Here is a 26,722-nt window from a genome sequence, read left to right on the forward strand (position 1 = left end):
GATGTTAAACATGGTCATGTTTATTTCAAAACATAAAGTTGACTCCATATCAATAAATACTTTTAACACTGAATAGAGAAACTTGTGCATGTTCTAAAAAGACAGCTTACTAAAGAATCAGAGAAAAGATAGCCTTTTACCTCTAGGCCATTGCTAAAACAATTCAGGAGTAGGAATAACCTCATGGATATCATGTGGAATTGGGGGAGGGAGAGGAGTTGATAAAATCAGGAAGAATTTTCTGCTCTTCTTTTCTTACTATAGCCTTAAAGTTACAAATCTGAAGTAGGAAAATGCACCTTCACATACATACCTGGTTTGGTTGTTTTGTTTTGGTTTTTTTGTTTGGTTTTTCTCAATTTGGGGTTAGAATCACTAGTTGGTGGACAGGGTCAAAAGTTGAAAACAGGTACTCAATTTGAATCTAGATCAGATTACTCTGATTGGTAATGGGTTCATGAGGCCCTGTGAAGGCCAAGCAGGAGCAGCTACAGCTTGGGCTTAAAGCTCAGGTATTACTACAATATCATTAACTGGAGAATTAAAGATGCTACACAGTGTTGATGGCCACCTCAGTGAGCTCTGTCTGGGCTTAAGTCCTCTCAATATTATCTTTATATAAGTCCATCATCCAACCTTCCAGCCTTCAGTCCAGCCCCTGCAGCCTCTAGAACTGAGGGATGTACATTAGACAGCCAGTCTCCAGACCCCCCATGCATGGAGAGACCTATGGATGGAACCCATCTGGCCACTTTTTTGTGCAAACATTCAAAGGAAAGAGAATCTCAGAGGTATGGAGACCCCACCCCCACCCCCAGTTACAGCCAATGGTAGAGAAATGTTCTGGGAAGGGACAAAAATACACCCATCTCAGGTCAGCATTGAGTGGGAGTGGGATATACCTGCTCTGGGTGGCTTCTGGGCATGGAAAAGCCCCTTGTTTACTCCTGGCTTCCTTGGGTCATTTTCTCAGAAGGTATAACTTTCCAGGCTATAGTAAGTGATAGAAGGCTTCAACCTAAAAGATACCACTGTGGCACTGACTTTCAGGAAGTTTCTGGTTAGAGTGAGGAAGTAAGAAGAAAGTTCTCCTTCATTCTGAAACACGATCTAATGGCCAAGAGTTAAGAGAAGGTGGTGAACAAGAAAAAAGGAGGTTTATGCCTAGTCCTTTAAGTATAGATTGGGAACAGTTTTAAAGGGCAGAGTATCTCAGGTTCTGAAGGCCAAGACTGAGCCTAGCAGGGACACTAGCTACACAACTAGATATACTTCACCTCCGTGGGTATTAGAATCACAGGGCTTTTGGTCTTTAAGCTTGGGCCTGGAGAGGTTAAGCAGTGAAGCCATGCCACACAGCTTGTTATATCTGCGTGGTAAGACATGGAGAGGCTTCAGTGAGCAATGTGGTTGGTGCAGGTGAACAGGACGTGGCATGTGGTTAGTTACATTCAGAACCTCTGCAGATGAAAATTTCCCAACCTTGGGCCCTTTCTCATTGATTTGTTGCCAGAAGTGGACAGTTCCTAGACCGAGCTTATCCCTGGGGTTCCCTCGGGAGAGTGATGATGAGCTGCAGAAACATTCTCACTTCCCAGTCCGAGAGGCCACCTGGATGGCTTTGATCCACTCAGTACGCTCCTTGGCAGTGGCCGCTTGCAAGAAATAATGAACTTCATCAGCTGTGATGATCTCAAACAGGTTTTCTTCTTCGCTTTTCCTGCCTGGTGAAAAAGAAAGTGAATGACAAAGCACATGCACAGAGAGGCCGCCCAGTTCACCCTCCTTTTGCAAGGAATGAAATTTTAGCTTTTTTCGTATTCTAAGAAACTTAAATATGTGGTTTTCAAACTTATCATCATTGTATGATCATATATATTTATTATATAATTATATATAGCATTTATATATGCTGTAATATACTATAGTATACTAATCCTATAGATAGATATAGTGTTTATAGTTAAGTACATAATATAATTGTGTGTGGTATATGTTTAAGAAATAAGTAAAATACTCAAGGACAGTTTACAGTTTCTTTTACAGTTTATGAGCAAACTAAATTTCCTACTTCTGCATACCAATTACGTCTAATGGGTACCTCTACGAGAACCTAATGACTACTTTTCCTCCGTTCATAATATAAACCAAGGACTGACTCTAATATATTAAAATAAAAAACAAAAATGAAAATCCAGACCCACTTCCATTAAAAAACAAAAAACAAAAAACAAAAAAACAAGCTTGAACTTTTTTTTATCAGAGGCTAAGTTAGAGTCTCTGTTGAGAGATCCGAAGGTTGTTAACTGGCCAACAGTGCGACAAAGACTTAAAACATCCACCTCAAATCAAAAATTGTAATTCCATAAGGAGGAGACAGTGAGCAGATCCAGGAGTAGTCAAAATCTAGACTTTTGCAGCTGTAGTGTTTTCCCATCAGCCTTTATAACATCATAAACCCAAAATGACATGGCAAAACCGGCGGGGGGGGGTTCTAAACCATATCTCCCCTGTGATACCCTTCATTCCTGCAGCTGTGAAGTCAGTCAACACCAGCATGGCTATTTCATGTGCTGCATCATAGACTTGAGATCTGGGACCCAGAGGCATTAGGTGATTTACCCTAGACCATGCCACTAACTAACTAGCACAGACATAACTACAAGGCAAGTGCACTTTCCACTCACTTCACTGCCTCACTGAACAAATGTTCCTTTTGCTGCGGGAGATTTCCTGGTCTGGATATGTAAAAGGTCCCTTTTAAGGAATGCTATAGCTCAATTACAGGCATCAGGAGGTAACAAGTCTCTCCATCTAAGCCAGTTCCGAGGGGAGGGTTTTTCTCAGCATTGCTCAAGGATTTGCTCAAGTCATCCACAAAGCCACTTCTCTCCAAGGCCCAGAGAGACCAGGCAGCATCTGGGAGAAAATAACTCTTGTTTTCTCCCAGGTTTTCAGACAGAAATTAATTCATGCTTAGCCTGATTGATGAAGTGAATTATTGATTGTTGTCAGCTCAGGACACCCAGGTGTGGAAAGGAAAGCTCCCTCAAACAAAAATTCATTCTTACCATCTGGGTTGCTCTCCACTGAAGTCACTACACAGCCTCTCAAGTGAATTGCTCCCAGGGGATCCTCCCCCTAGAGAAGAGAAGAGTCCTTCGTTATGTTTCCAATGTACAATGCATGAACATACCTTATCCTGTTGGCACAAAAGCCACACAGACTCACTCTGGTATAGATTAGGGCACCCCAAATGGGTAAGAGCAGAAGACTGAAGAAAACCTCTTCGAGATCCTCCACCCCCTACTTTGCTCAGGGAGGCTAGATGAGGAGACACAGGTCAATCTGAGTTTCCTATGTAGAGGAAAGTGGCAGGGCAGGTGGAGAGACTGCATTGCCAGGTCCCATGAGAGAGCCATTGCATGTTTCCAGAACTCTTTGGCCCCATGTCACTGACCCAGTAACATAACCTTCAAGGGAGGGAATCAAAGAACCCTGCACTGTAAGCAGAGGCTGAGGAGAGCATTAAACAATGCTCTCATCCAAATTGGCCTGGAGGAGGAATTATCACTGTTTTGCATATTAAACCAGGAACAATGAATTGGACTGGTTGACTTCCTCTGAAATTTTCAGATTGGGGCAAACGAAAACTAATTATGTCGAGTTGACCAAATAAATGACAATATAGAATATTTTCTTTCATCCCTGAGCTTCTGCTGGCCTCAAAGCCTAAGACTGCAGACATTTGCAGTTAAGAGAGGAGAGGAAAAGTTAGAGGAGAGTAGGAGAAAAAGAAGTGGTAGGGGACAGAGTAAATGCAGATAGAAATAGAGCAGAAAGGAGAATGGAAAGCCCAGATCCACTGGAGGTTTGAGTGCAGTAGATTTGTTGACCACAGGATCTCACCCCAGCAGGGTCATAGTAGTGCAGGTAGGCAGGGTCTTCTCTCAGAATGAACTTCCTCACTTTCCAGTTTTTCCTTCTGTGTCCCTGTATCCAAGATCAACATAAAAAGAGGCATGATGAGTTCTTTTTTTTTCCTACTTTGTTCTGTATATTCTTTTTTTTTTTTTACAAATAGTTTATTGTCAAGTGGCATGATGAGTTCTTAGCAGTACTCTGTACATACAGTGTCTACATTGTAAGCTTTGTTGAATTGAAAAAAGAAAAAGATGAAATGCCAACTCCAGGAAACAAGGCCCCAACCCAGGTCTTTGTCCAAGAGATAGCACTACAGCCAATGAACAATTTGAATGTTATGAAATTATGGATTAATTATTTCTAAGATTGTCTTCCAGCTTTAGTATTATATAAGACAGCATTTTATACAATGTACATACGTGGTATATTAGGTAACATGGAGGATATAAAGAGGTTAAGACATAGCCCTATGCTTCAAAGAGTTTATAATCTATGTGGAAATATAAAACAGTAAATGTCCAAATCAAGTAATTGGTATAGATAACGGATTTCAAGGGAATTAAATGTAGGATATGTCATTGTGGGTTTGGGATGTCAAAGAGAGCCTCTGCACTTCTCCACAGAGAATACAGGAGGCAGATGGATGGGAAAGAGGTGGGTGGAAAGACTTAACAACAAAAAAGCAGCAATGGGAACATACAAGGCATATGCAGACATTGATGAATAAGACCAGTCTGGCTGGAATGCAGGGTTCATGAGGCATGATTGCGAAAGTGGAAAGAGACTTAAAAGGTGGGGGTGGGTGGTTGCTGATGGCTTCTGAGTCAGAGGTGAAAGATTACAGTCACATTTTAGGAAGATTAATATGGTGACCACATATAGGATGGACCAGCTGGCTAGGTTAAAGATAACCCAGAGGAAAGATACTAAGGTAAAAAGAAGTTCATTAGGAAATTATTGCAACAATCCAAGCATAGAATTGTTAGGGACTAACGTCAGGTAGCAGCAATGGAAACGGGAAGGAATCGTCAATGTGACAGACATGATGAAAACAAATAGGAACTGGGCTTTCCCAACACGATGACACCATCCAGACTGTGGGTTAGAGGGCAGGACTTATGTTTTGTTGACCTTTGTTCCTCCAATGCCCAGTCCATGCCTGATACAGAGAATCTCACCATGGAAACTGCCTTATATCTGCTTGTAATTACCTTAAATTATCCAGATTCTTCAATCAGCTTAAAGCAATTTTTTAAATGTTGTGGTAAACCTAATTTCATTATTTCCCCCAGAAAATTCAAATGACTTAAATATCTCCAGAAGCAAATATATATCTGTGTGTGTGTATATATATGTATATATGAATTGAAGATACATAGTTTCTATCTTGCCAATATGAAGCATATCATTTAATTCTAAAGCACTACATATTGACATATACACATTTTACATACACAAATTTTCCAATATTTTTCACTGCACTCCTATAGAAAAAAAAATGAAAAATTTATGATTTTAGCAAACGGTGTCTCCTTCATGATGCCAGGCCTAAGGAGTTTAAAGGGTGATTTTAAGAATGAGTTTAAGTTATTTGGCCAAGCATTTGGTCAAGGAGCTCATCTCCAAAGAGGCTTTTACTTGCTTGAATGGTGGGAGCCAGAAATCCTATAGAGTCATATGGGAGAACAGACATATTTCTCTCTGTTATGACATATCTAAAATAGCTTTTGCAAAGCATCAATTTCTAAAATTCTTTTAATGAATTCTTGTTCTTTGCCTTAGATAATCTTGCCCAAAAGATGAGAATGCTAAAGCTTCTGCCCTACATCATTTCCTCTTGACCTATAGACACACATTTCATGATCTCACATGCAATCACTGGGTGAATAACAAGTTCTTGTGAATCAGTGGAAGGGGAAGGCAACAAGAAAATGTGAAATCAGCAAACCCTGGCCAACTACCTATTGCCTTTAAGCCCTCATTGACATCACAATGTGACCCATTGAAAAGTTTAAGGTTAGTAAGTGCATTATCTGGCCATTCTTCATTTAATGAGTATTTCCTGGGAGATTTTAAGGAATCCTGGGGCGTGCCTGGGGCTTCTAAGAGTTGTTACTGACCTGCCAGCTACTTATATTCAATTTAATTCACTCTACAAATGTTTATTATCTATTATAGACCAAGAAGGATGCTGAACTCTGTAGAAGGTATGAGAAAAACATATGATATGTTGTACCTCCTCATCAAAATACCTACACATGGTTTAAAAACCGTATATTTTGTTCATTGTCATAACAGAATAATCTATTAAAAGGGAATTATATTGAATATAATTCACTATCAATCATCCTCAAATTTGCTACATCCCCCAAGTAGAATAATTTCCTCTTGGATGGGAGAAGTGGGAAAAATGGGGGGGAGGGGGTAGGACAGACCTCCAATTGGACACAGTTACTTCCCACCTGTGAGGTGTGGGACACAGGTGTCCTTTTATATGATAAGCCTTCTACACACATTAACCCTGCTAACTCCCAGCAGCAGACACAGAGTGGTTTAGCTTTGTGACACTTAAGAAGTTCTTTAATTCCCTCAGGTGATTATGATATGAACCGGGGTTATAAACCACAGAGCTAAGAGACTGGTAACATTAAGTGTGGCCATCAATCAAAGTAGAAGAGGTTTCTGTTCCCCCTCGCTCCCCCTCAAAAATTAGAGGAAAGAATATTGTGAAAAAACAAAGTTTCTGAATATACATTGATTGCTGTTTTCTCCATAGTAAAAGGAGGCTAAGAGGAATGACTATATAAATAGTGGTATTTTGGCGGTAGGATAAGTTAGCTTTGAAGAAAAGGGCTAGCTCTGTGATTCTCAGCCTTGGACACACATCAGAATCACCTGATTCTGTAAGCTCTAAAATCCAAAGACTCTGGTTTTATTGGTCTTGGGTGCAATTTTAACAGATCCCTGGAGGATTAAAATGTGCACCAATTGGGCTAGCTAAGTCTAAATAGCACTTATCAAAAGCCAAGTAAAGGAAGGTGAGGAAAAACACAGAAGTAAGCCTCCTTCAAGTCCCCACTATCTTCAACACACACGCAGATAACAATTACCCTCAGTCAAATCTTTGACCATACAGGTATCCTTTAGGATGCTTTGCCAAGACATGACTCCAGTCCAGCCCAGATTTTGTCTACCCCTTTTCAATCTTCATGTTCAGTTTTCTCAGAGATCCACTTTAGACTAACACTTGTCAGATCAACTAATTCAAGAAAAGTCACAACTGATAAGATAGAATTATAGACAGAATCCACAAAATAAGGAAATAATGAAATTCCTTCCCAAGTTCCTCTTGTCTTAACATCCACTTTCCAGCCCCTGTAATCAAAAAGCCAGGAATATGAGAATGCTTGGCAGAACCAGAGGAAGCTGGCAATGGGCAAACTCTACCCACAGACAATTGCCAGAGCCTTCCCTAGAGAAGGCTGGCCCTGCTCCTGTACTTCCCCTTTAATCTAGTCAGTGGTCACCTTGTCATGAAATTCATTAGAATAGTCTGTGAATTCTTTCTAAATCCTTGCTGTATTATCTCTTCGAACCCTGTGTTCTCAAAACCTGATGTTAAGTTGTGTTTCACACTAATGCTCCCCTTTCCCTAATGAAACTCAAAATCTGTATCTACACCTAATCTCAACTAGTCCAAAGTTCTTTTTTTAAATGTCATTTTTTGTATATGGTCAACTTTGGTTCTTCCCTCTTCACCCCGAAAGTTCAAGGTTCTCTTATGAGGTAAGTCAAATCTCAGTCCCACAGTTATATACTAAGCAGTGCCCTGAAGACAGACCACAGCACAGCCAGGAAGTTAAAACCTTGGCCTTATGAAGCAGCTTTGGTTTTTCTATGATACCATATGCTAGCATCAGTTTTTTCACCCTGGATATTCTCATGTCTTCCTGTTGTTTTTTCCTCTACCAGGTGTTGACCCTGGCCTCCTCACTCAGCCCCAGCCCTTATATTCTCTTACCTCTTGGCATCCTGTGCCTTAGCACCTGGTAACTAACTAGAGCTCTTCGATTCACCCCAGCCATTGTTTCCCAGACTGACAATGGCCTGTGCCTATGGAGACCTGGTAACTGCATATGTCCTGCCCCCCAGGACTGAGTGCGTGCCCTCTGACTGGATCTGACATTTGTCTGCTACGGCTCCTGCAGAGTTGGCTTCAGACATGCCCTGAATTTGGTCTCCCCATGACCTACCCACAGTCTGGAATATGACTTCCTTGCTTTTGATGGTAAATAATGTTTCTTCTTTGAGTGTGGCCTATTCCTGTTTCCTGGTCACCTTGCAAGAAGAAAGGATAGGCGAGTGGAAGTACTTTTACTGTGAAACATCTCTGTGTTTCGGCTGGCACCTTTTAGCTAATTGATTTCTTCCAGCTTATGAAAGGTCTTTTGGGGGTTTTTTTGGAAACATTTCTTTTTTTTATACATATATTTTTATTTATTTCTAGGAGAGAGAGAGAGACAGCATGAGCAGGGGAGGGTCAGAGAGAGAGGGAGATACAGACTCTGAAACAGGCTCCAGCAGTCTGAGCTGGCAGTCAGCACAGAGCCCGACGCGGGGCTCGAACCCACGAACCGCGAGATCATGACCTAAGCGAAAGTCGGACGCTTAACCAAGTAAGCCACCCAGGCGCCCCAGAAAACATTTCTTTTCCCCAAGAACAGTTTATCCGGGTGCCTGGATGGTTTAGTCAGTTAAACGTCTGACTCTTGATTTCCACTCAGGTCATGATCTCACAGTTCATGGACTCAAACCCCACATAGGGCTCTGTACTGACAGTGAGGAGTCTGCTTGGGAATCTCTTTCTCTCTCCCTCTCTCTCTCTCTCCTCCATTCACACATCCTCTCTCTTAAAGTAAATAAATAAACTTAAAAAAAAAAAAAAAGAAAAGTTTCCTTATTTTAAGATGCATCTTTTACCCTACCTGCCTCAGTCCTCCTGTCCTAAGGTCACTTTGATCATCTGCTTAGCTTTTTGTCTTTCACTCTGCAGGGCTCATTTTCTAGTTGTGTATTGGTTTGTTTAAACCAAATGCCATTTGGTAATTTAGAAATTAAAGAAACTTGTAAGGAGGAAAAGACTGGAGAGAATAGTAGTGGCCACTCACCTGCTTCAGTAAACATCCCTGCTTGATAATGACCCCTCTGAATTCTTCTTTCAGAATCACATCATCATCACTGGAATTCTCTTCACAGAAGAACCCGCTGTCTGGCTATTGGGAAACCAAGCAGCAAGTTTGTTTTATCAGTCTTAGGCATATGAGTCCTTGTACTTTCTTCCCTTCATCTCCCCTCCAGCCACTGGAGTAGGTTCCTTTTCTCCTTCCTACTGTGGTTCATATCCTAAACTTCATGTTGTCCTTGGTTAGCTCATTTCCCCTCCTACTGTTTCTTGTCTCTGGATGCTTGTTTCTTATTGCTAGACGTTCTCTTATCTCCACTCAGGTGTGATCTTGTCAATATCCTTTCATCCTCCTGGGTTCCCCAAGCTGTATTCTAAGTCTAGCTCTTCACATTTCTTCCTTCAAAGCCTTCCTTCTCTTGGCATCTCATGGCCACATCCTTGAAAGTAGAGTTTAGCTAGTTTATGAAACACTACATAACACAATCTCCATTATGACGTTTACCACTCAGCCCCTCCCACTTTGAGAAGACTGAGAACATCATGTGTCCAGCCTCAAGTTCTAAGGTCAAAAGCAAACTAGGCCTTGCTCAGCTATAAGCAAGTAATGAATCACACAGAGGAAGAAGAGCCACTCTGGTAGGTATTTTTAGAATCCCACATTTAAATGGCTATAAACAACCAGATCAAAGGTCTAGAAAGAAGAAAATACTGACAGTGGAACTTCCCCCAAAATGAAATGAAACTCTCTTGGGGATATTCACTTCATTTTTGTAGGGCGATGGTTCCCTCATTTGGCTTCCTAGCTTTTGTGCTATGAACCCAAATTGAAACAAAACTACCAAAATCCCCCCAGAAATCCATTGTTGCTGGCTTTCTTATATGGCCCAAGATTAGGTCCATATTGGGCAATACAGTGTTTCCTAATCTGTGGTAAGCATACATGGGAGGTAAACAAGATGATTGGGGGAGGGGACATGGATGAAAGCATTTTATTTTAAGTGTAGTGGATTGTAGGGGTGCCTGGGTGACTCAGTTAAGCGTATGACTTCAGCTCAGATCATGATCTCATGATCCATGGGTTTGAGCCCCACGTCAGGCTTTGTGCTGACAGCTCAGAGCCTGGAGCCTGCTTTAGATTCTGTGTCTCCCTCTGTTTCTGCCCTCCTCTGGCTTGTACTCTGTCTCTGTCTGTCTGTCTGTCTGTCTGTCTCTCTCTGTCTCTCTCTGTCTCTCTCTGTCTCTCTCTCAAAAATAAATAAATATTAAAAAAAGAGTAGTATATTGTAATATATATTTAGAAAAATATAAGTATCACATTGTGATTTTACAGATCTCCCTCTAAAAAAGGAAGCTCCCTGAGGGCCACAGTTTTTGCCCATTATTTTTTTTTCACTGCTGTATCTCTTCTGTCTAGGAGAGTGCCTGGAATGTACTAGGACCTAATAAGCTTTTATAAAAAAAATTGTTGCTTAGAATAAGAATAAGGTTTTGGGCACCTGGGTCTCAGTTAGTTGAGCATCCAACTCTTGATTTTGGCTCAGGTCATGATCTCACAGTTCGTGGGATTGAGCCCCATGTCAGGCTCCATGCTGAGCCTGGAGCCTGCTTAAGATTTTCTCCATTCTCTCTCTGTCTCTCTCTGTCTCTCTCTCTCCCCCTTTTCCCCTCTCCCCTTCAGTGCTCTCTCTCTCTCTCTCTTTCTCTAAAATTAAAAATCGAATAAAGTTTTAAAAGTCACTTTAAAAGAAACTATCCAAGTAAACAATATTTTTCTTTTAAGTGGATATAGCAGGCATTGCAGAGGTGGACAAATCAGAGACATCTAGCAGTTCTCTACAGGGCTGGGCCCTTTCTTCTGCACATGCGGATATGGATTAAAACCAACCTAGAAGCTATGCAGGGCAGCCCTCATCACAAGAAGAGTAAAGGGGTAGCATTTCTCACTTACAAAGTAGTAGAAGGCATCAGGGTTGTCCAGGAAAGGGTTTTCAGCAGTTCCATCCACTGCATTCTTGGACAGTTCTCCAGCAGGCTGCAGGTACCCTTCATTGAGCAGTGAGGAGGCAATCATGAGGCCTTCCTGGCGATTCCGAACAGACTTATTGGAAACCAGCCAGTCAATGACACAGCTGCCTGGATGGGACCATCAGAGGGAAGGTTAACAATCCCTATGGAAGTACCAAAGAACAAGCCACTGATAGTCAACCCTGAAGAGCTCCAGAGCACCCAAGTGTCTCACTTGTCTCATCTTCCCTGTTATTCTAAGAAGGAAAAATGAAATCAGTGAGATAGATACTTCCACATGCTCCTTAAGGAGCAGTCCATGCATCAGAGAAATAGGTTTTACTAACCCACCCATTTACTCCACTAATGAATAGACACTTACTAATCATCTACTAGGTGCTAAGTGCTGTGATGGGTATTGGGGATGCTCCCTCAGGGAATCTAAAAGGGAGAGATGGGATATACTTGACGATTGCAACAAGCGTTCTGCTGTGGGTCAATGCAGCGCAGTGGAGCTACTAGGTCAGATCTGCAGGAAGGTGGGTAGGGTGCAAGGCTGGTGTGTGCTGTTGAGAAAAGATTCATAAGGGAAGTGGCATGGGGCTCAGGCTTAAAACATGAATAAATGCTTGCCAAGCACATAAAACGGGCTGAGAGGAACAGCAGCATGGGAACAGAAGCACACAGGCATGAAGCAGCCCCTTTTGAGGGCAGAAGGTGGAGTTGGTGGAAAGAAAGTGAAAGAAGACGAGAGAGAGAGAGAGAGAGAGAGAGGAGAGAGAGAGAGAGAGAGAAGGCACAGGGTGAGTGGGAAAGCTTTGATGGCATATTAAGAAATCTGGCAATGAAGGGGCACCTGGGTGGCTCATTCAGTTGAGTATCTGACTTCGGCTCAAGTCATGATTTCGCAGTTAGTGAGTTCAAGCCCAGCAATGGGCTCTGTGCTGACAGCTCAGAGCCTGAAGCCTTGTTTCAGATTCTATGTCTCCCTCTCTCTGCCCCTCCCCCATCTGCACTCTGTCTCTCTCTCTCAAAAAATAAATAAACATTAAAAAACCTCTTTTAAAAAGAAGATTAAAGGGAATTGACCCATCATGTGAATTACTAGCAGACTACAACTTTGAAGATTTATATGAAAAATGGCATATTCTATATAAATGCAGCCAACCAGGGAGCCAGCATAACAGGCAACAAGTTCCTGGTCATCAAAGCAAAAGCAATAGGATACACTATCTTTGAAACAGGAGTTGCTTAGTGAGCCTTCCATGAGCATCATATATGAAACACCTTTACCTACTTTTATTTTGTAGAAGGATAAACTAATAGTACAGTTCTGCTTTTACTACTCATCGTGACCCCATGAAAGAGTCAAGGCAGTGATTACAGACCTCATTTAAGAATGAGAAAATTGATGCACAGAGAGTTTAAGTGACCTCAGGCCTGAGTTACACCAACAATGGCCCTTCACTCAAGTGTTCTAACCCTGGAGTCCATATGTGCTCAGCCAGGCATGCAGAAGCTCGGAAGATAAGTTCAGTCTTCCTGTTGTCTGACATTCAAGGTCCTCCATCACTTGTCAGCAGTGCCCGAGTCCCAATCTCTGCCATAGTCTTGTTTCTCCACTGAGACTACCTGACTCCATGAAAGAACTTGATCCTACTTGAATTTCTAGAACTTACACTGACCTTCAGTGGGGAGGACTTAAGAAGTTCTAGCCCTGTACTCTGGGACTCAGTAACACATTTCACAGGAAATAGGTATGGCCTGGACCTTGTCCCCAGAACTATTTCAGAACCTCTTCCTTGTCTCCTTTGCTAGAGGCTCTGTCCTAGTGATGTCAATCCTGCTAGAGTTAAGACCCTGACTTGCCCCTGTCAGCTTCCCTTACCACTGCTCATGGCTTGGTATCTTGAACTCAAATTTCAGCCCTGACTTTTCTAATGCTACTAGGCTACAACCTTAACTCTCTGAGGCTGATTACCATGGGACACTACCCTGCTACTGCAGATCACACCTCCTGACTTTGACCTGAATGGTTTTTGTGAAGTATCTGTTGATTGGATATCCCCTCAGATTCTACATTGTATCTTCTCAGAGTTTTTCTCTCTTGATCTCTTCTGTCACCATAAATAAGGCATGCCTAGCTTCTGACAACCTAATCCCAACTGCATGTCCCATTTCGCCCCCTAATGAACCATCAGCCCTGCCAGACTGGTCATTGCCTTCTTCTGGATGCATATTCTGTATATCTCTGCCACGTAATTTTGTCCTCACCATACTTAATGAAACGCCACCCAACTCTTTGAGTAAAATTTAGGCCTCTACTTCAATGTGTCTCAATAACCCCCTGAGTTCTTTCTCTTTTCTGAACTCAGAATTGTCTGTGCAGACATGTGACCTCTCAATTATAATAACCACCTGAGAGCTCATACCATATAGTATTTACTGTATACCAGGCACTGTTCTAAACATATTAGAGAACCTATAAAGTGGGTGTACTATGGTTATCCCCATTTTATAAACAAGGAAAGTAAAGCACAGAGAGGCTAAGTTATTGGCCTAAGGTTTTATAGCAAGTAAGTGGCAGAGCTAGGATTTAAACTAAGGCAGTCTGTCTCCAAAGAACATGTTTTTAACTTCTATGCCATCCACCTAAATTTGTGACACTTAATTCCTGATCCTGTGCAGCCTCACACATCTCTAGTATTGTCCCCTAAATCTTACATTCTATACCTTGATTCCTGTTTGTCATCTTATTCAACTGTGTCTATTTCAACATAATGCCATTTATTTTGGGTTGTGGGTAGAGACCCTTTGATTGATTAGCTAGTACTTTCCAAAATTTTAACTTGAACAACATAATTCTTTTCTACCTTTCCTTCTGCTTTCACCTTGGGGACATTCAATTCTCATGTTCACCAGCATGAGTTCTATGACCCCATTCACCCACCATGCTTCATGCACCCTCCCACACATAAAGCTGAGCGAGAACTACATATTGCCTTCCCCAGCTGCCCTATTTCAGACCTGCTAGGCCCTTTACCTGTGAAGCAGTGATTAAAAATCTTCTTGTCCTTCTCTAGATTCAGCTCTTTTATTCCTTTTTCAGTGTCTTTCATGGACAGATACAAGGCACTGTGCAGAGATGAAAACAGACAAATGAGTGGGAGTCTTTCAGAATGGCAAGTCCTTTCTCGGAGTCACCACTTTGAAGTGGCTTGCCATGACCACAAGTTTCCCCCTCCTCAGTTGGCCTCTGAGCCTGGTCTCTCCACTGGATCATAAGTAGTTAAAGGGCTGGGTTCATATTTGTGTAACTCGGTGGCCTATACAGCATTCAGCAAAATGAACTAGGAAGGTACTTAATGTCTCTTACTTTAAGAGACATTAAGCTCTTTGAGCTCTTTGGTTCGATTTAACTCCTAGCGCTGGAAATAGAGAGTTGTCCCAGTTAAGTGCCAAGAGGAGAGGTTCCTGGGGCCAATTGTTCTTATACATTCTAGATCTTTAATTGCCTTCAGTCCTCATGTCTTAGTTCTGTGAGTGTCCTTTAAGAGACCATCTGTGTAGATATTTGCCTCCAAGAAAGTGAAAATTTGCACTAAGCTTATCTCTTACTTCTAAAACCTATGAGAGATGGCAAGTTCTCATTTTTTACCTTGAAATAATAAAGCAAAGATGGCCTTATCAGAGAAACTGCAGACAACTAAATAGAAGGCCACTTTCATGTATCCTGTGGCTCCATGGAGCACAAGTGTCATCCCCACTTATCACTGACAGCTGTGGCTGGAAACATGGTCACTTAACAACCCCTCCCAGCAACTACAGCTGGATGAGGCACTGCCTCTTGGGTCCTTACCAAAAAGCTTTCTTGGTGAGAGAAGGTGCTTATTCTCACCAAGCCCAAAGCACAAACTTTATTAAATCCCTGCAATATGCCAAGTCCCGTGGTGGGCTTGCATAAGGGGTTTCTTCAGTCCCAGAAACCCTCCCCATTTGTAAATAGAATCCTTGTTGGCAATGTTAAGCAACTAACATGGAATTCTTCCTGGCAGGGCTCCTGTTTCAGGGTATGTCCAACATAAAAGCAAAACTAGCAAGAAGTGAAGAGACTCCTAGGGAAAGAGGATCATGTGATAGGAGATATGAAACATGCAGAAAGGAAGAAACCCTGTTACCAACCCCTGTCAGGGACGGCGCTTACCTGTGAGCCTCTAAAAACCTTTAGACAACAACTCTCACCAGCAAATCCAAATCAGCCAACAGAAGAGACCATTTAAACCACATCAGGGAACCGATGGCTTCTATCTAGAATGGCTGTTCACCCTAGCTGGCTCTTGTTGGCTGTGTAGATGCATGAACTTGAACTTGAAACCTTACTTACTTTTTCCTGCCTATCTAGAGATCCTGAACCTTTCTTTCAAGACTAACTTATTATGGCTACTTCAAAAATGCAATTATACATTCTCTCTCTGTCTCTGTCTCTGTCTCTCTCTCTCTACCAAGATTATGCAAAATGAGGGGATTTATATTGCATTGGCCTCCTCTCCTCAGCTGCTAGGCCTTGGAAAAGCTATAATCACTCCTTCAGACTCATATAAACATCTCAGTACACCAAGTGCCAGTATCAATTTGGAGGAGTGGATACAGCCTTCAGAGGTGACCAAAGCAAGCCTTGGAGCAAGATCTGTTGTGAGATTTCCATAGCGAGGGGGCACGGGGGTAGAGTAAAGCAAAGAAAATCACCCTAAGTCAACAGTTTCTGGCAGTCGAATGGACCTCCTGGTAGATTTCCTTGCAAACTTCTGACCTCCTTCAATGCATTTAATGGCCTTCTTGGTGTCTCGAACCCAAGCATCTCTCTCCTCCAGGAAGGCTGCCTGGAAGAAGTGGTCCTGCTGTTTGGTCGTAGTGATCTTAAATACAAACTAAAAATCAAAACACATCCCATTAGGATAGATTCTTTTCAAAGGGCTGAGTTCCCTTATGAAGCACAGCACTTGAGTCAACCCCATTCTGGAAGTGCTTAGCCAACAGAGACCCAAATGCCTAGGGTTCAGTGGGGTTGGTGGTGAGAAGAACAGACCCAGGGAGCACCATTCACATCGTAGGCTATGCACAGGCTCTAAGGCCAATGCATGACAAGGTGTTCGTTGTGGCTAGGAATGTTGACTTACCATCCTTTTGCCAAAGTCTTGACAAGGACTAGTCAGTGTGCTTCCTTTCAGGGGAATCATTCCTTTGGGGCTGTTGTCACTTTTCTTCTTATAGAATTCAATTCCATCTTCTAACAATACCACCCACATGGGTTTCCAGGTGTTGAACACACTGCCCTGTAATGACAACAAAAAGGGCCGTGCAACAATGTCTTCTAAAATGATTCTAGAGATGGTGCACAACTTGGTAAATAGCCTAGCTTTGGCCAGTGTGGATTCAGGTGATGCACATTGGTCACACAACCAGGCTTATAGAAAAGCAGCCTTCAGGGGAGAAGGAGACTGCCATTCTGCTGGAAACTTAAAAAAAAATTAAGATAACATGTATATACCTCTGTAAGCAGGCCTTAAGCTTCCCATGGGCCATTACCAAGAGAATATGGCATGGCTCTCTAACCCCCTTCTTGTGCATTTCAGCCACAGAAGGCCTTATTTTCTGCTCCCAACTCTTCCCACTGTGTTCATTCCACTTAGGGACTGCAAATAGATTCTATCTCAAGTATCAATTCAGACTGAATGGTAACTGATGTCTGAGGCCAGACTCACTGGAAAGGTGCCATAATCGAATAGCTGTTTTGACTGTGGGCATGGAGGCCATAAATGGTGATATATGCTACCTGCAGTTACTGCCATCCTTTGGTCTAATCAGATTTTATCTGAATATGAACATCAAGAAGAAACTCAGAGAGAAGCCTTATATATGAGCATGGATAAGTTGTATGAAAATCACTTGCAGGACAGTCTATAATAACACAATGAGACTATCCATGTCAATGTGGCCTTAGGCAAATCCTTAGTTAAAATGTTTTCACTTGGGGTTAATGCCAACCACCCTTTTAGCAATAAATTAAGCATTCTAACTACATCAAGAAAGTCTCTCTTTCTTATCCGTATTTTGGGAGGACTTTGGAAAAGGAAGAGGTTCTTTGCCTCTCATCTTTGAACCCATGGTGTCACCTTGTCATGACTACCACAAAATAGAGTTATCATCCAGTTCCCAGCAGATCCTGCTGCTTATCTTAAAATACAAACAGCTTCTATATAAAGGTCCAGTTGCCCAAAAGGAAGACTATTTATGCAATGAAGATAAATACTTGTGGGACTATCAATTTGCCTGTCCATGTGTTTCCTTTGTTTTAGTTACTGAAAAAAAATTTTTTAATTAGACCACACTATCTCTTTTCTGCACAGGCAGAATAACTGTCCATACTGACACTGGATTATTTCTCTTTTTTAAAAATGGGCAATGCCAGGGGCACCTAGTGGCTCAGTTGGTTAAGAGTCCGACTTCAGCTCAAGTCATGATCTCACGGTTCGTGGGTTTGAGCCCCGCGTCGGGTTCTGTGCTGACAGCCAGCTCAGGGCCTGAAGCTTGTTTCAGATTCTGTGTATCGCTCTCTCTCTGACCCTCCCCTGCTCACACTGTCTCTCTCTCTCTCTCAGAAATAAATAAAACATTAAAAAATAAAAATGGGCAATGTCAGACACTATGCCAATATATCATATAATGTCAATCAAATGCCTATCTGTTTTATATCTATTTAAGAGAAACTACTATTCAGAATATAAAGAGCTCTTGTAAATCAGTAAGAAGAATACAACCTATTTTTTAAATGGGCAAGAGACTGAAAGAGGCATCTTATTAAAGAGGATATCCAAAAAGCCTCTGAAAAGGTGTTCAATTTCATTTTTTACTAGGGAAATGCAGGTTAAAAGCAAGTGAGATACCTCTACACACCCACAAGTGTATCTAAAATTAAAAAGATTGAGAAGAGCAAGATTTGGAAAGGATGATAACTGAAACTCTCATACATGGCTGGCAGGAGTGCAAAATGGTGCATCCAATATAGAAAACTGTGGAGAATGTCCTAATTCTTCTAAGATAAATGTTGAAGTATTTAGGTGTGAAGTAGCATGATGTCTTCAACTTATTCGCAAATATCTCAGCGTAAAAATATGTGTCTGTATTTATACAGAGATACAGAGGCAAGACAAAGAAAGCAAAAGCACCTTGCATTAATAGTTGATAAATCTAGGGAAAAAATATATGGATAATCCTACTATTTTTCCTATTTCCCTATGGGTTTGAAATTTTTCAAAAATTGAGAAAAATTAATAAATAAACAACCCCTGACACTAATACATATTAAAATTTAGGGGGCACCTGGGTGGCTCAGTCAGTTAAGCATCTGACTTGGGCTCAGGTCACGATCTCACGTTCCTGAGTTCAAGCCATGCGTTGGGCTCCGTGCTGACAGCTCAGAGCCTGGAGCCTGCTTCAGATTCTGTCTTCTTATCTCTCTGCCCCTCCCCCACTCACGTGCTGTCTCTCTCAAAAATAAAAAATAAAAATATTTTTTAAATGTTTTTAATTTGGGATGTACTTTTAGAGAAATATGGGAAGTCTATTTAATACAAAAGTAAAATAACTAAAAGTAATCAAAGATATATTCACAGAGCTAGGAGTAAGAAGCTAGGCTAGATGAAGGGGAAAATGCTTTTCAACTTCAAAACTTTATGTCTTACCTCAGGTCTCTCAAAGACTAATAAGGGCCAGTCATTCCAGGCTTTTGACCTTGGAATTGGGATAAATTGGGAGAGGTCAGCCAGCACTGCATTCCTTCTGTAGACAAATAAAGCTACCCCAGAGCCACTGTTCAAAATGAATTTGGGCTTTCCTAATTCCAATGTAGTCTTAGGGACTCTGTCAGCTCCCTCAGAGAAGAACGTGTCATCTGGGGTTTGGGCTCGTTATGCACAGTGAGGAGGCCAATGTTCTGTGACAAAAGAAATCTGACCATTTAAAAAGTGGAAACTCTTTCAGGCTTGGCAACAGTTAATTAGGTGAGGGTGATGAAATTGTGTGTGATCTGTCTCCTCTTAGCTATTACTGCAGCCTCTCGCTGGAGCAACCTGACAGCATTTCACCTTAGCCACGCTTGGTGCTCATTCAGTAACACACCTGGAAGTGTGATCATGGAATGTCCAGGCCATAGAGGCAGTTAGGATCATCTACCAACACACTCATCATACAGGTAAGAATGTTGAGGCCCAGTTAAGTGACTGGGCCTAGTACACCTGACCAGTTAATGCGGAATTGCGACTAGAATCCAGGTGTCTTGATTCTCAGTTGTATGCTCTTACCATTTTCCTTCCCTCAAATGCCATCTTCCTTTTGGTTCTTCCATAACTGTGAGTAATTCTGGACTCTAAATCAAAATTCTTAGGCTACTTAGCTAGCCATATATACAAGCTCAAATGTATATATAAATATATATCGTAATATAATATAATGTATATTACATAATCATAAACATGTAGTTATAAATGAATAATCATAAAACATCTAAACCATATTACATCATGATCTTATAGATACATAATAGACACGTTTTATGATTTCATACATATATATAGCATATGTCTGTTTTTTCCCATTATAGGCCAAAACCTAAATAATTTCATATCACAATGGGCTGGTTTTAGATGCTGAGTCAGATTTAAAATTTCCCAGTGAACACCTGCTTATCGTCATGGGACTGGTATAGTTTAGCACACAAGAGTCTGACAGTGCATGACACCAAAAGAAGAAATCTTAAAAGACAAGACATTTGGCAATATAAAAAATTAAACTTCTGTACATTTTTTAAAATTCCTGCAATGAATGAAAAACAAATATAAATGCATGGATGTTTATAATATATTATCATACAATTAAAGGTTAATATTTTTAATATATTTTTAAAACTCTTTAGAGTCAAAAGAAACATACAAACCCGATTTTTTTAATGGGCAAACAATATAAACAGGCAATTCTCAAAAGAAGAAATGTCTGGGTTGAATAAACATAAAAATGTACTGCTTTAACAGCATTCAGAGAAACACAAATTAAAATTGGTAAGATAATAACTTTTTATTAATAAGGTATTTTAAAGATGTATAAAATGTATTGGTGAAGATTTGGGGAAATGGGCATTTGAAAAAAGGAGCTCTGTGAGTCAGCAGTTTGATGTAGGCTGTCAAAGAAACTCAGTCATTGTAGGCTGTATAAATAGAAGCATATGATCTAAAGTGATGAAAGTAATACTCTAACTTTAAATGGAGCATAACCACTAGATAACAATGGATCTGGAGCTGAATAGCGTGAGCTCAAATCCCAACTCTGCCGCATTCTAGTAATGCAAACTGGAGCAAGTTTTTAAACCTCATTTTCTACATCTGGCTAATGGGGAAAATGCTACTATCTATTTCTTAGTATTATTGCGTTATTATAAAATACTCCATGTAAATTGCTTAGGGCAAAATCTAGAACACAGTAAGCACCCAGGAAATATTCCCTATTCCCTATAATTCTGTGCTTATAGGTGCATCTGGAGAATGACCTTGAGTTGAGGAAACCTCAAAGCTGCAGAGAATCGGGGCCTCTTCAAAAGACAGGGACAATTTATTTGGCATATCTCTCTTGGGAAATTGTTGGAGAAAGCAGCTAGGTTTTAGCCCAAAATGGGACAGGCAAAACAGATGAGGACTGTTCTCAAAGGTGTGAAACATTATCATAGGCTGTTTGGGGGCCCAGTAGGTGGAGGTTTCAGAAAAAAAATGGTTCACTGCATAACTTAAGGTAGAAATTTTAATGAGTTTCCTGTCCCAAGAGGTACTACAACATGCTTGTTAGTGGTTTAGTAAAAAGGAATGCAAGCCACAGATAGGAAAGTTCAATGAAATACTTTTTTAAGGACTGAATATTCCTTTCAACCCTCAGATTCTACATATCTATTCCAGAAAAAAACCTGTTGTCCCTTTTGTCCCTTGAGTCTTCTATTTACAGACATCCTGCCAAACTTTGGGTCTTACCTACAAGCCAAAAATAAATACATCTTAAAAACATTTAACATGATCATCTAAAAATGAATACTCCATTGAAAATTTTTTCTCATACTTCAAGAGTTCCTATGATATGGAGCCCTGATTTCTCAGTTTCTACATGTCTTTTTCCAGCAAATTTCTTTCTTTTTGAGACATGTTCATTGAACAATTCATGATAAAACAGCTTCTATGCTTCAGACACTGGCCTGGGTATTGGGGTATAAAATTGACCAAGAGGCAGGCTCTGCTGTCAAACTGTTCCCAGTCTAAGCAGAGGAGAGAGCGACCTTGAACGACAGCTCCAGTTCAGTAAGACCAATGCACAAACTGAAGCATGCTTCACTGGAAGAAAGCCACAGCTCGTTGCTGAGGATTGGGGAAATCTGAATTTGGTGTTTAGAACCCCTCCCAAACACCTCCCACAGAGTGCAAACACCTCGTTTAACTTCTTCTTTCACTCAGACTTCTCTTTTCGTATGTTGACGTGTAGCTGGAATTCAAAGGAAATTACATTATGAGCAAAACCACGTATCTAAAGCAGAACTGTGAGTGGGTATCGTCTATTCTCCCATACTCATAGGATATGTTATTTTTAAGTTGTTGTTAAATTAAGTCCTCATTTCTGGTACATCATAAATTGTATCATCCAGGGGCACTTGGTGGCCCAGTCATTTAAGCGTCCGACTTCGGCTCAGGTCGTGATCTCATAGTTCATGGATTTGAGCCCCACATTGGGCTCTGTGCTGACAGCTCAGAGCCTGGAGCCTGCTTCGGATTCTGTGTCTCACTTTCTCTCTGCCCCTTCCCCCCCTCAAAAATGAATAAATATTTTTAAAATAATTTTAAAAATAAGTACATAAATTGTATCATCTAGTTTTCCAAACTGATTCATGAGATCACTTTTTTAACATCCCAGGTAAACCTTCATTTTGTACCTATTTAAATTCTTTGAAGGCAAGGAAACTGATCTATTCAATATATTTTTTATCGAAGTAAATCCTTCCACACTGAACAGTTTCTCAATAAAAACATATTGGGTGAGCAATAGAGAAATGGCACTGAGTGCTCAACAGAATGATTTCTCGAGTCTTAGGGATCTGGGTTCAAATCTCAACTTTGCCTCTCCCAGGCTATATGGCTTTAGCCAAGTTACTTAGACATTAGTCTCCTCACCTGTACAATGGAAATGTTGCAAAGATTAAATAAGATAAATTACTTAAAGGATTTAGCACAGCAGCTAGCTTATAGTAGATGCTCAAAAAATGGTAACCACATAAACAGATTTCACAGTTTGTAGACAATACTGTGAAGTCTTTCTGGCATAAAGTTATCCTGGGCACCATCCTTCCCAGCAACAGTGCTTTGCAGAAGAAAATCACTGCAAATGAGCCCATGAAGGCCACAAGAAACATAGTTAGGCATGGCTCCTCATGACACTGAGGCCACACTGCTGACTTCAGAACAGCTCTGCCACATAATAGTTGCATGACCTTGGGCAAGGCCCTTTGCCTCTCTTGTACCTCAGTTTCCTCATCTGAAATGTAAGGATAATAGATGTGCCTACTTTGTAGGGTTGTTATAAATATTAAGTGCATTAATGCTTACATCTGTCCAGTGCTTACGTCTGTCTTTGCTCTGGGTTAGTGCCACAAGTGTGAGCTACTGTGATAGAGATGAGTGAATAAATGAAAATTGCTGGGAATTATTTCATGGTAATAAATACCATGTCCAGAAGACAAGAAAGCTCTCCAAAGGATTCCTGGGCTGGGACTCCTGACTCTCCTGTTCTCTCTTGCACCTGAGTCTTTCTCCTTTCCACCACAGCTCTCTGTAGCCCTTTCCTTTCCTGCCCAAGCATCCCGGTCCTTCTCTTTCCCGCCACCCCGATTCCTGCGCTTTCACCCAGCCTCACAGGCCACCCCATCCCGAAGCCACTCTTGGGATCCGCCCTGCTGCGTGAAGTGCCTGCTACATGGTGTCCATTTATCAATAGCGGTTTTCTCAATAAACCTCTAGGAATGAGATTGCATTGGGACATGGCTTCGTGGAGTCTAGGTTATTTATTGCATGGAGGTTATTTATTGCATGGAAACCACTACTCTCTCCCTCTCTCTCCTTTTTTAAGCTATGATTGAATATAAACATCCAAATCAGTAGTATGTTTTCAAGGACATCCAAAGACATTTAGGTTTATTGGCTGGAATTAACCCCTAATCAGAGAGAAAGGGATGTTGAGGTTACTAAACCCAATATTGCCCACAGTACAATTTGTCCAGGCCCCACTGTAGCTCTGGTAAATTTGTCTAACCTCCCTTTTGCTGGCTTAGGTAAGCCTGCCTTCAGACTGCTACATGGGATCAATGAGATTTGGGGCTTTGCTGTTAGGCAAGCCTGGATCTGAATCCCAGGTCATCCTTTTACCAGCTGTTTGACTGTGGGAAAGTCACTTCTTCTCTCTAAGCCTCAGTTTTTCATCTGCAAAATGGGGATAATGATACTATCTCAGAGGGTCGTTAGGATTGAATGAGATCATGTTTGTACAGTGGCTAGCTGCTATATGGTCAGCTCCATGTGCTCTTTTTTTTCTTAAAGTCAAAAGTGGCAAGACTCTGAGGCAAGGAAATTTAGGTCTTATTTAGAATTTAAAAATTGCAAAGTGCCAGAATCATGTATTTTCTATCCTTCTCTTAACCATCATTTCTATTTAAAGACCTGAGGCAGCAGATAAAGGAGGAAACCTGAACTGTAAAATGTGAGCAGTTATCTTGCACAGAAGAAAAGCAGGGGAGCGCCTGTGTGGCTCAATTGGTTAAGTGTCCTACTCTTGATCTCAGCTCAGGTCTTGATCTCAGGGTCATGAGTTCAAGCCCTGTGTTGGGCTCTACTCAGGCACATTTCATAGTCAATGCCATTGACTGTTGAGTCCAAGATTTTGAACTTGACAAAATTCTTGAACCAGCGTTTCTAATGTTATATTTTGCCACCCAAAATTTTTTATCTCCAATACAGTTATTTCACAAAACAGGCAAGACATAGGGAGAAAGATATTCCTTATTACTACCCAGAGATCTTAAACTGCATCAGGGAAAAAAGTAAATGGAGGGACATTCATATATTATTGTTTGTCGTGCTTTAACATCAATAACCATAGTCAAGACATCTAACAGCCTTGCCAGAGAAAGATTTCCATGGTCCTCTCTTCACTATTAACTTGGCAACCAACCCAGGCACCAGTGCATATCGCTGTTAGCATCTAGAAAAGGACCCTTATTTACTGAAGTGTATATCAATACTGATATTAATAATCATGGTCACATACACATAGTACCTACTATGTGCTAAGTTCCTGACACATATAGTTTTTAATCCAGATGTATGCGGTAACTGGAAGAAATTTAATGTCTAAAAACATTTACAGGGAATTCTGGCTTCAGGTGTAGTTCTGCAGCCAACAAAAGGGAACATTTCTGAACCAAGCATGTCTTTAAAATGACATATCAAAGAATCTTAACATATTACAACAAAGACTGTTCAAAGAGTCACAGAGAAAAATGCAAAAATTATGGAAGATATAAATTGTAGACATGAAAATTCTGGAAGACAGGAATTGTGAAAATGTCACTATGAATTTTGACTATGCTTTTTCCTAGGGATATTTTCTAGATTTGCTGTTATAGGCAATAATCTGAGAGAATTACTCTCACCGATTAAAAACTATTTATTACTGTAAGTCTATAAGCTTGACAAACCTAACTCTTTCATACCCATTTTCTAGTGGAGCAGCCTCACTTATTAGAGATTTAGTCTTCTATATATTTTGTAATCTGTGGAGTTTAAAATGTGAACATACAAACTTAATAACAGCAATTTTCACTGCAAAATGTTTCATTCACTTGTTCTTGTCTGAATACTAGCCCCAGCAACCAGGAAAGAAATGTCCACATTAATTATTACTGGTTCTCAAAGAGAACGTTGGCGCCTGTTGCAAAGAATCCACTTACTCTTCTGTGTGTCAATTTGTATCTTTTCCAAAGGATGTTTCAAAGTAGAGAGAGATACTCTGCTAAAGAGCATATCAGCTGTGGGCTTCTTTATTCTCCAGCACCCACTTATAACTCTCACTGTCACAAATGCATTACTAACCCTATTTCAAGTTACACTTACTCTAAGAAAATCTTGGTATACTGGACAAAGTTCAGCACGATGAGTCAGAAACCCAAGTCAGAAGTGGGTTTCTGCTGTCAACCTCTGTCACAGTCATGTGACCTTGGGCAGGCACCCAGCTTCCGGGTCTCAGTCTCCTCTTCTGGAAATGGGGTATTGAGGCCAGGAGCCCTGAAGTCCCTTCCAGCTTTAAATCAAAACAGAATCAGGCAGTAATGTGTGCTGCTTAACCCCCTCTGAGGTAGAACATTTTAGGCTAAAATGTTAAACCAATGAAGGACCTAAAACAGAGACACATTAGGGGCTCATTCGATTAGGGATTTGGGCTTGTGAAAGAATGTACTCAATTTAGTTCACTTCTGACATGCTGAGCTCACTTGGGTCATTGTGAGAGTATTTGTTCACCTAGATGTTGCCCACAGGATACCAACCAGCCCTGTGTGTGAATTCACACAATGACATGACATACACCCAACATTAGGAGATAAACAGTGCTAATAAAATTCTATTTATTGATTCCATACCAGAGAGACTAAGCGTTTTTGATTTAAGTTGTCCCTATTTCCTAATCTTTAAAATCACTTCCTATTACCTTAGCAATACATTATACAAATTCACTCAGAATGGTGAATGAAGAGATTTGAGCCTGATTTCAGAAAAAAAGATAAGCTTCTTTATGCACTCGTTCTAAGAAGGTGGCTCATGAAATAAGCTACAATTGCTGTGTCATTGTATCAGCTTTTCTTTAATCCTTCTCTTTTTTCCTTTCCTCAAGAAAAGTAAATAAACAATTAGGAGGAGGAGGGGGATTTAAGTAACAAAGGAAAAGTCTCTGAGTAACCTGCATCAGAGAAGAGGGTAAGTCTTCTAGCATAAAATACGCATGTGACTCACACACACAAAAAAAATGCTCTAAGCCATTACTTAGGTTTTGCTTAGGCCCCCACCTCCCAGATCCTGCAAACTGGAACAAACAAGATCAAACTGCGCTAATGCTTGAGTAGATCAATTCACCTTTAAGAAACAGAATGCCATGGAACATGTGCTGGCTCCCCTTGCAACGGCCTACAGGCTGTGATGCTTTCCTGTGTCAGCCTAATAGGTTTGACATAAACCATTCCCAAAATGAGTGGGGGTGGAGAGTCCAAAGCTGGACACCGATCATCCCCAACACTATTTTCAGTGATACCCTTATACGTGGAACTTCTGCTTACCCTCTTCACAAGGTAGCCCTCCCTGATCCGCTTTGGCTCCATGTCGAATGGACAAACAGACGGCCGAGTCCACTCTGAGACAAGTCTTGTTAGAAGCTCAGCCTCCTCTGAGAGCTGAGGCAGTTGTGGGCTGCTTTTCTAGAGCGAGG

At 41.0% G+C, this 26,722-nt stretch overlaps 1 protein-coding gene and 1 long non-coding RNA gene across 4 annotated transcripts in view; one reads left to right on the top strand and one right to left on the bottom strand.

Annotated features, from left to right (window-relative positions):
- PLEK (pleckstrin) lies at positions 1-26,707 on the bottom strand. The gene is made up of 9 exons (XM_077766391.1): positions 26,574-26,707; positions 16,291-16,446; positions 15,860-16,041; positions 14,157-14,248; positions 11,058-11,242; positions 9,093-9,197; positions 3,910-3,993; positions 3,072-3,141; positions 1-1,724 (listed from the first exon to the last, which is right to left on the bottom strand). The coding sequence occupies exons 1-9, from the start codon at positions 26,613-26,615 to the stop codon at positions 1,588-1,590; spliced, it is 1,053 nt and encodes a 350-aa protein (XP_077622517.1). The 5' UTR covers positions 26,616-26,707; the 3' UTR covers positions 1-1,587.
- LOC144233457 (uncharacterized) overlaps positions 9,629-26,722 on the top strand; it is a 40,041-nt gene continuing 22,947 nt past the window's right edge. For 2 of the 3 annotated variants that reach the window (XR_013335678.1, XR_013335679.1), the window contains exons 1-3: positions 9,629-9,745; positions 19,214-19,364; positions 26,135-26,217. This is a non-coding gene — a long non-coding RNA (uncharacterized LOC144233457). The remainder of the gene's footprint in view (positions 9,746-19,213; positions 19,365-26,134; positions 26,218-26,722) is intronic. The other variant, XR_013335677.1, reaches the window with a different exon arrangement.

Source organism: Crocuta crocuta, unplaced genomic scaffold (genome assembly GCF_008692635.1).
Source record: "Crocuta crocuta isolate KB4526 unplaced genomic scaffold, BGI_CrCroc_1.0 scaffold113, whole genome shotgun sequence".
Classification (NCBI taxonomy): domain Eukaryota; kingdom Metazoa; phylum Chordata; class Mammalia; order Carnivora; family Hyaenidae; genus Crocuta; species Crocuta crocuta.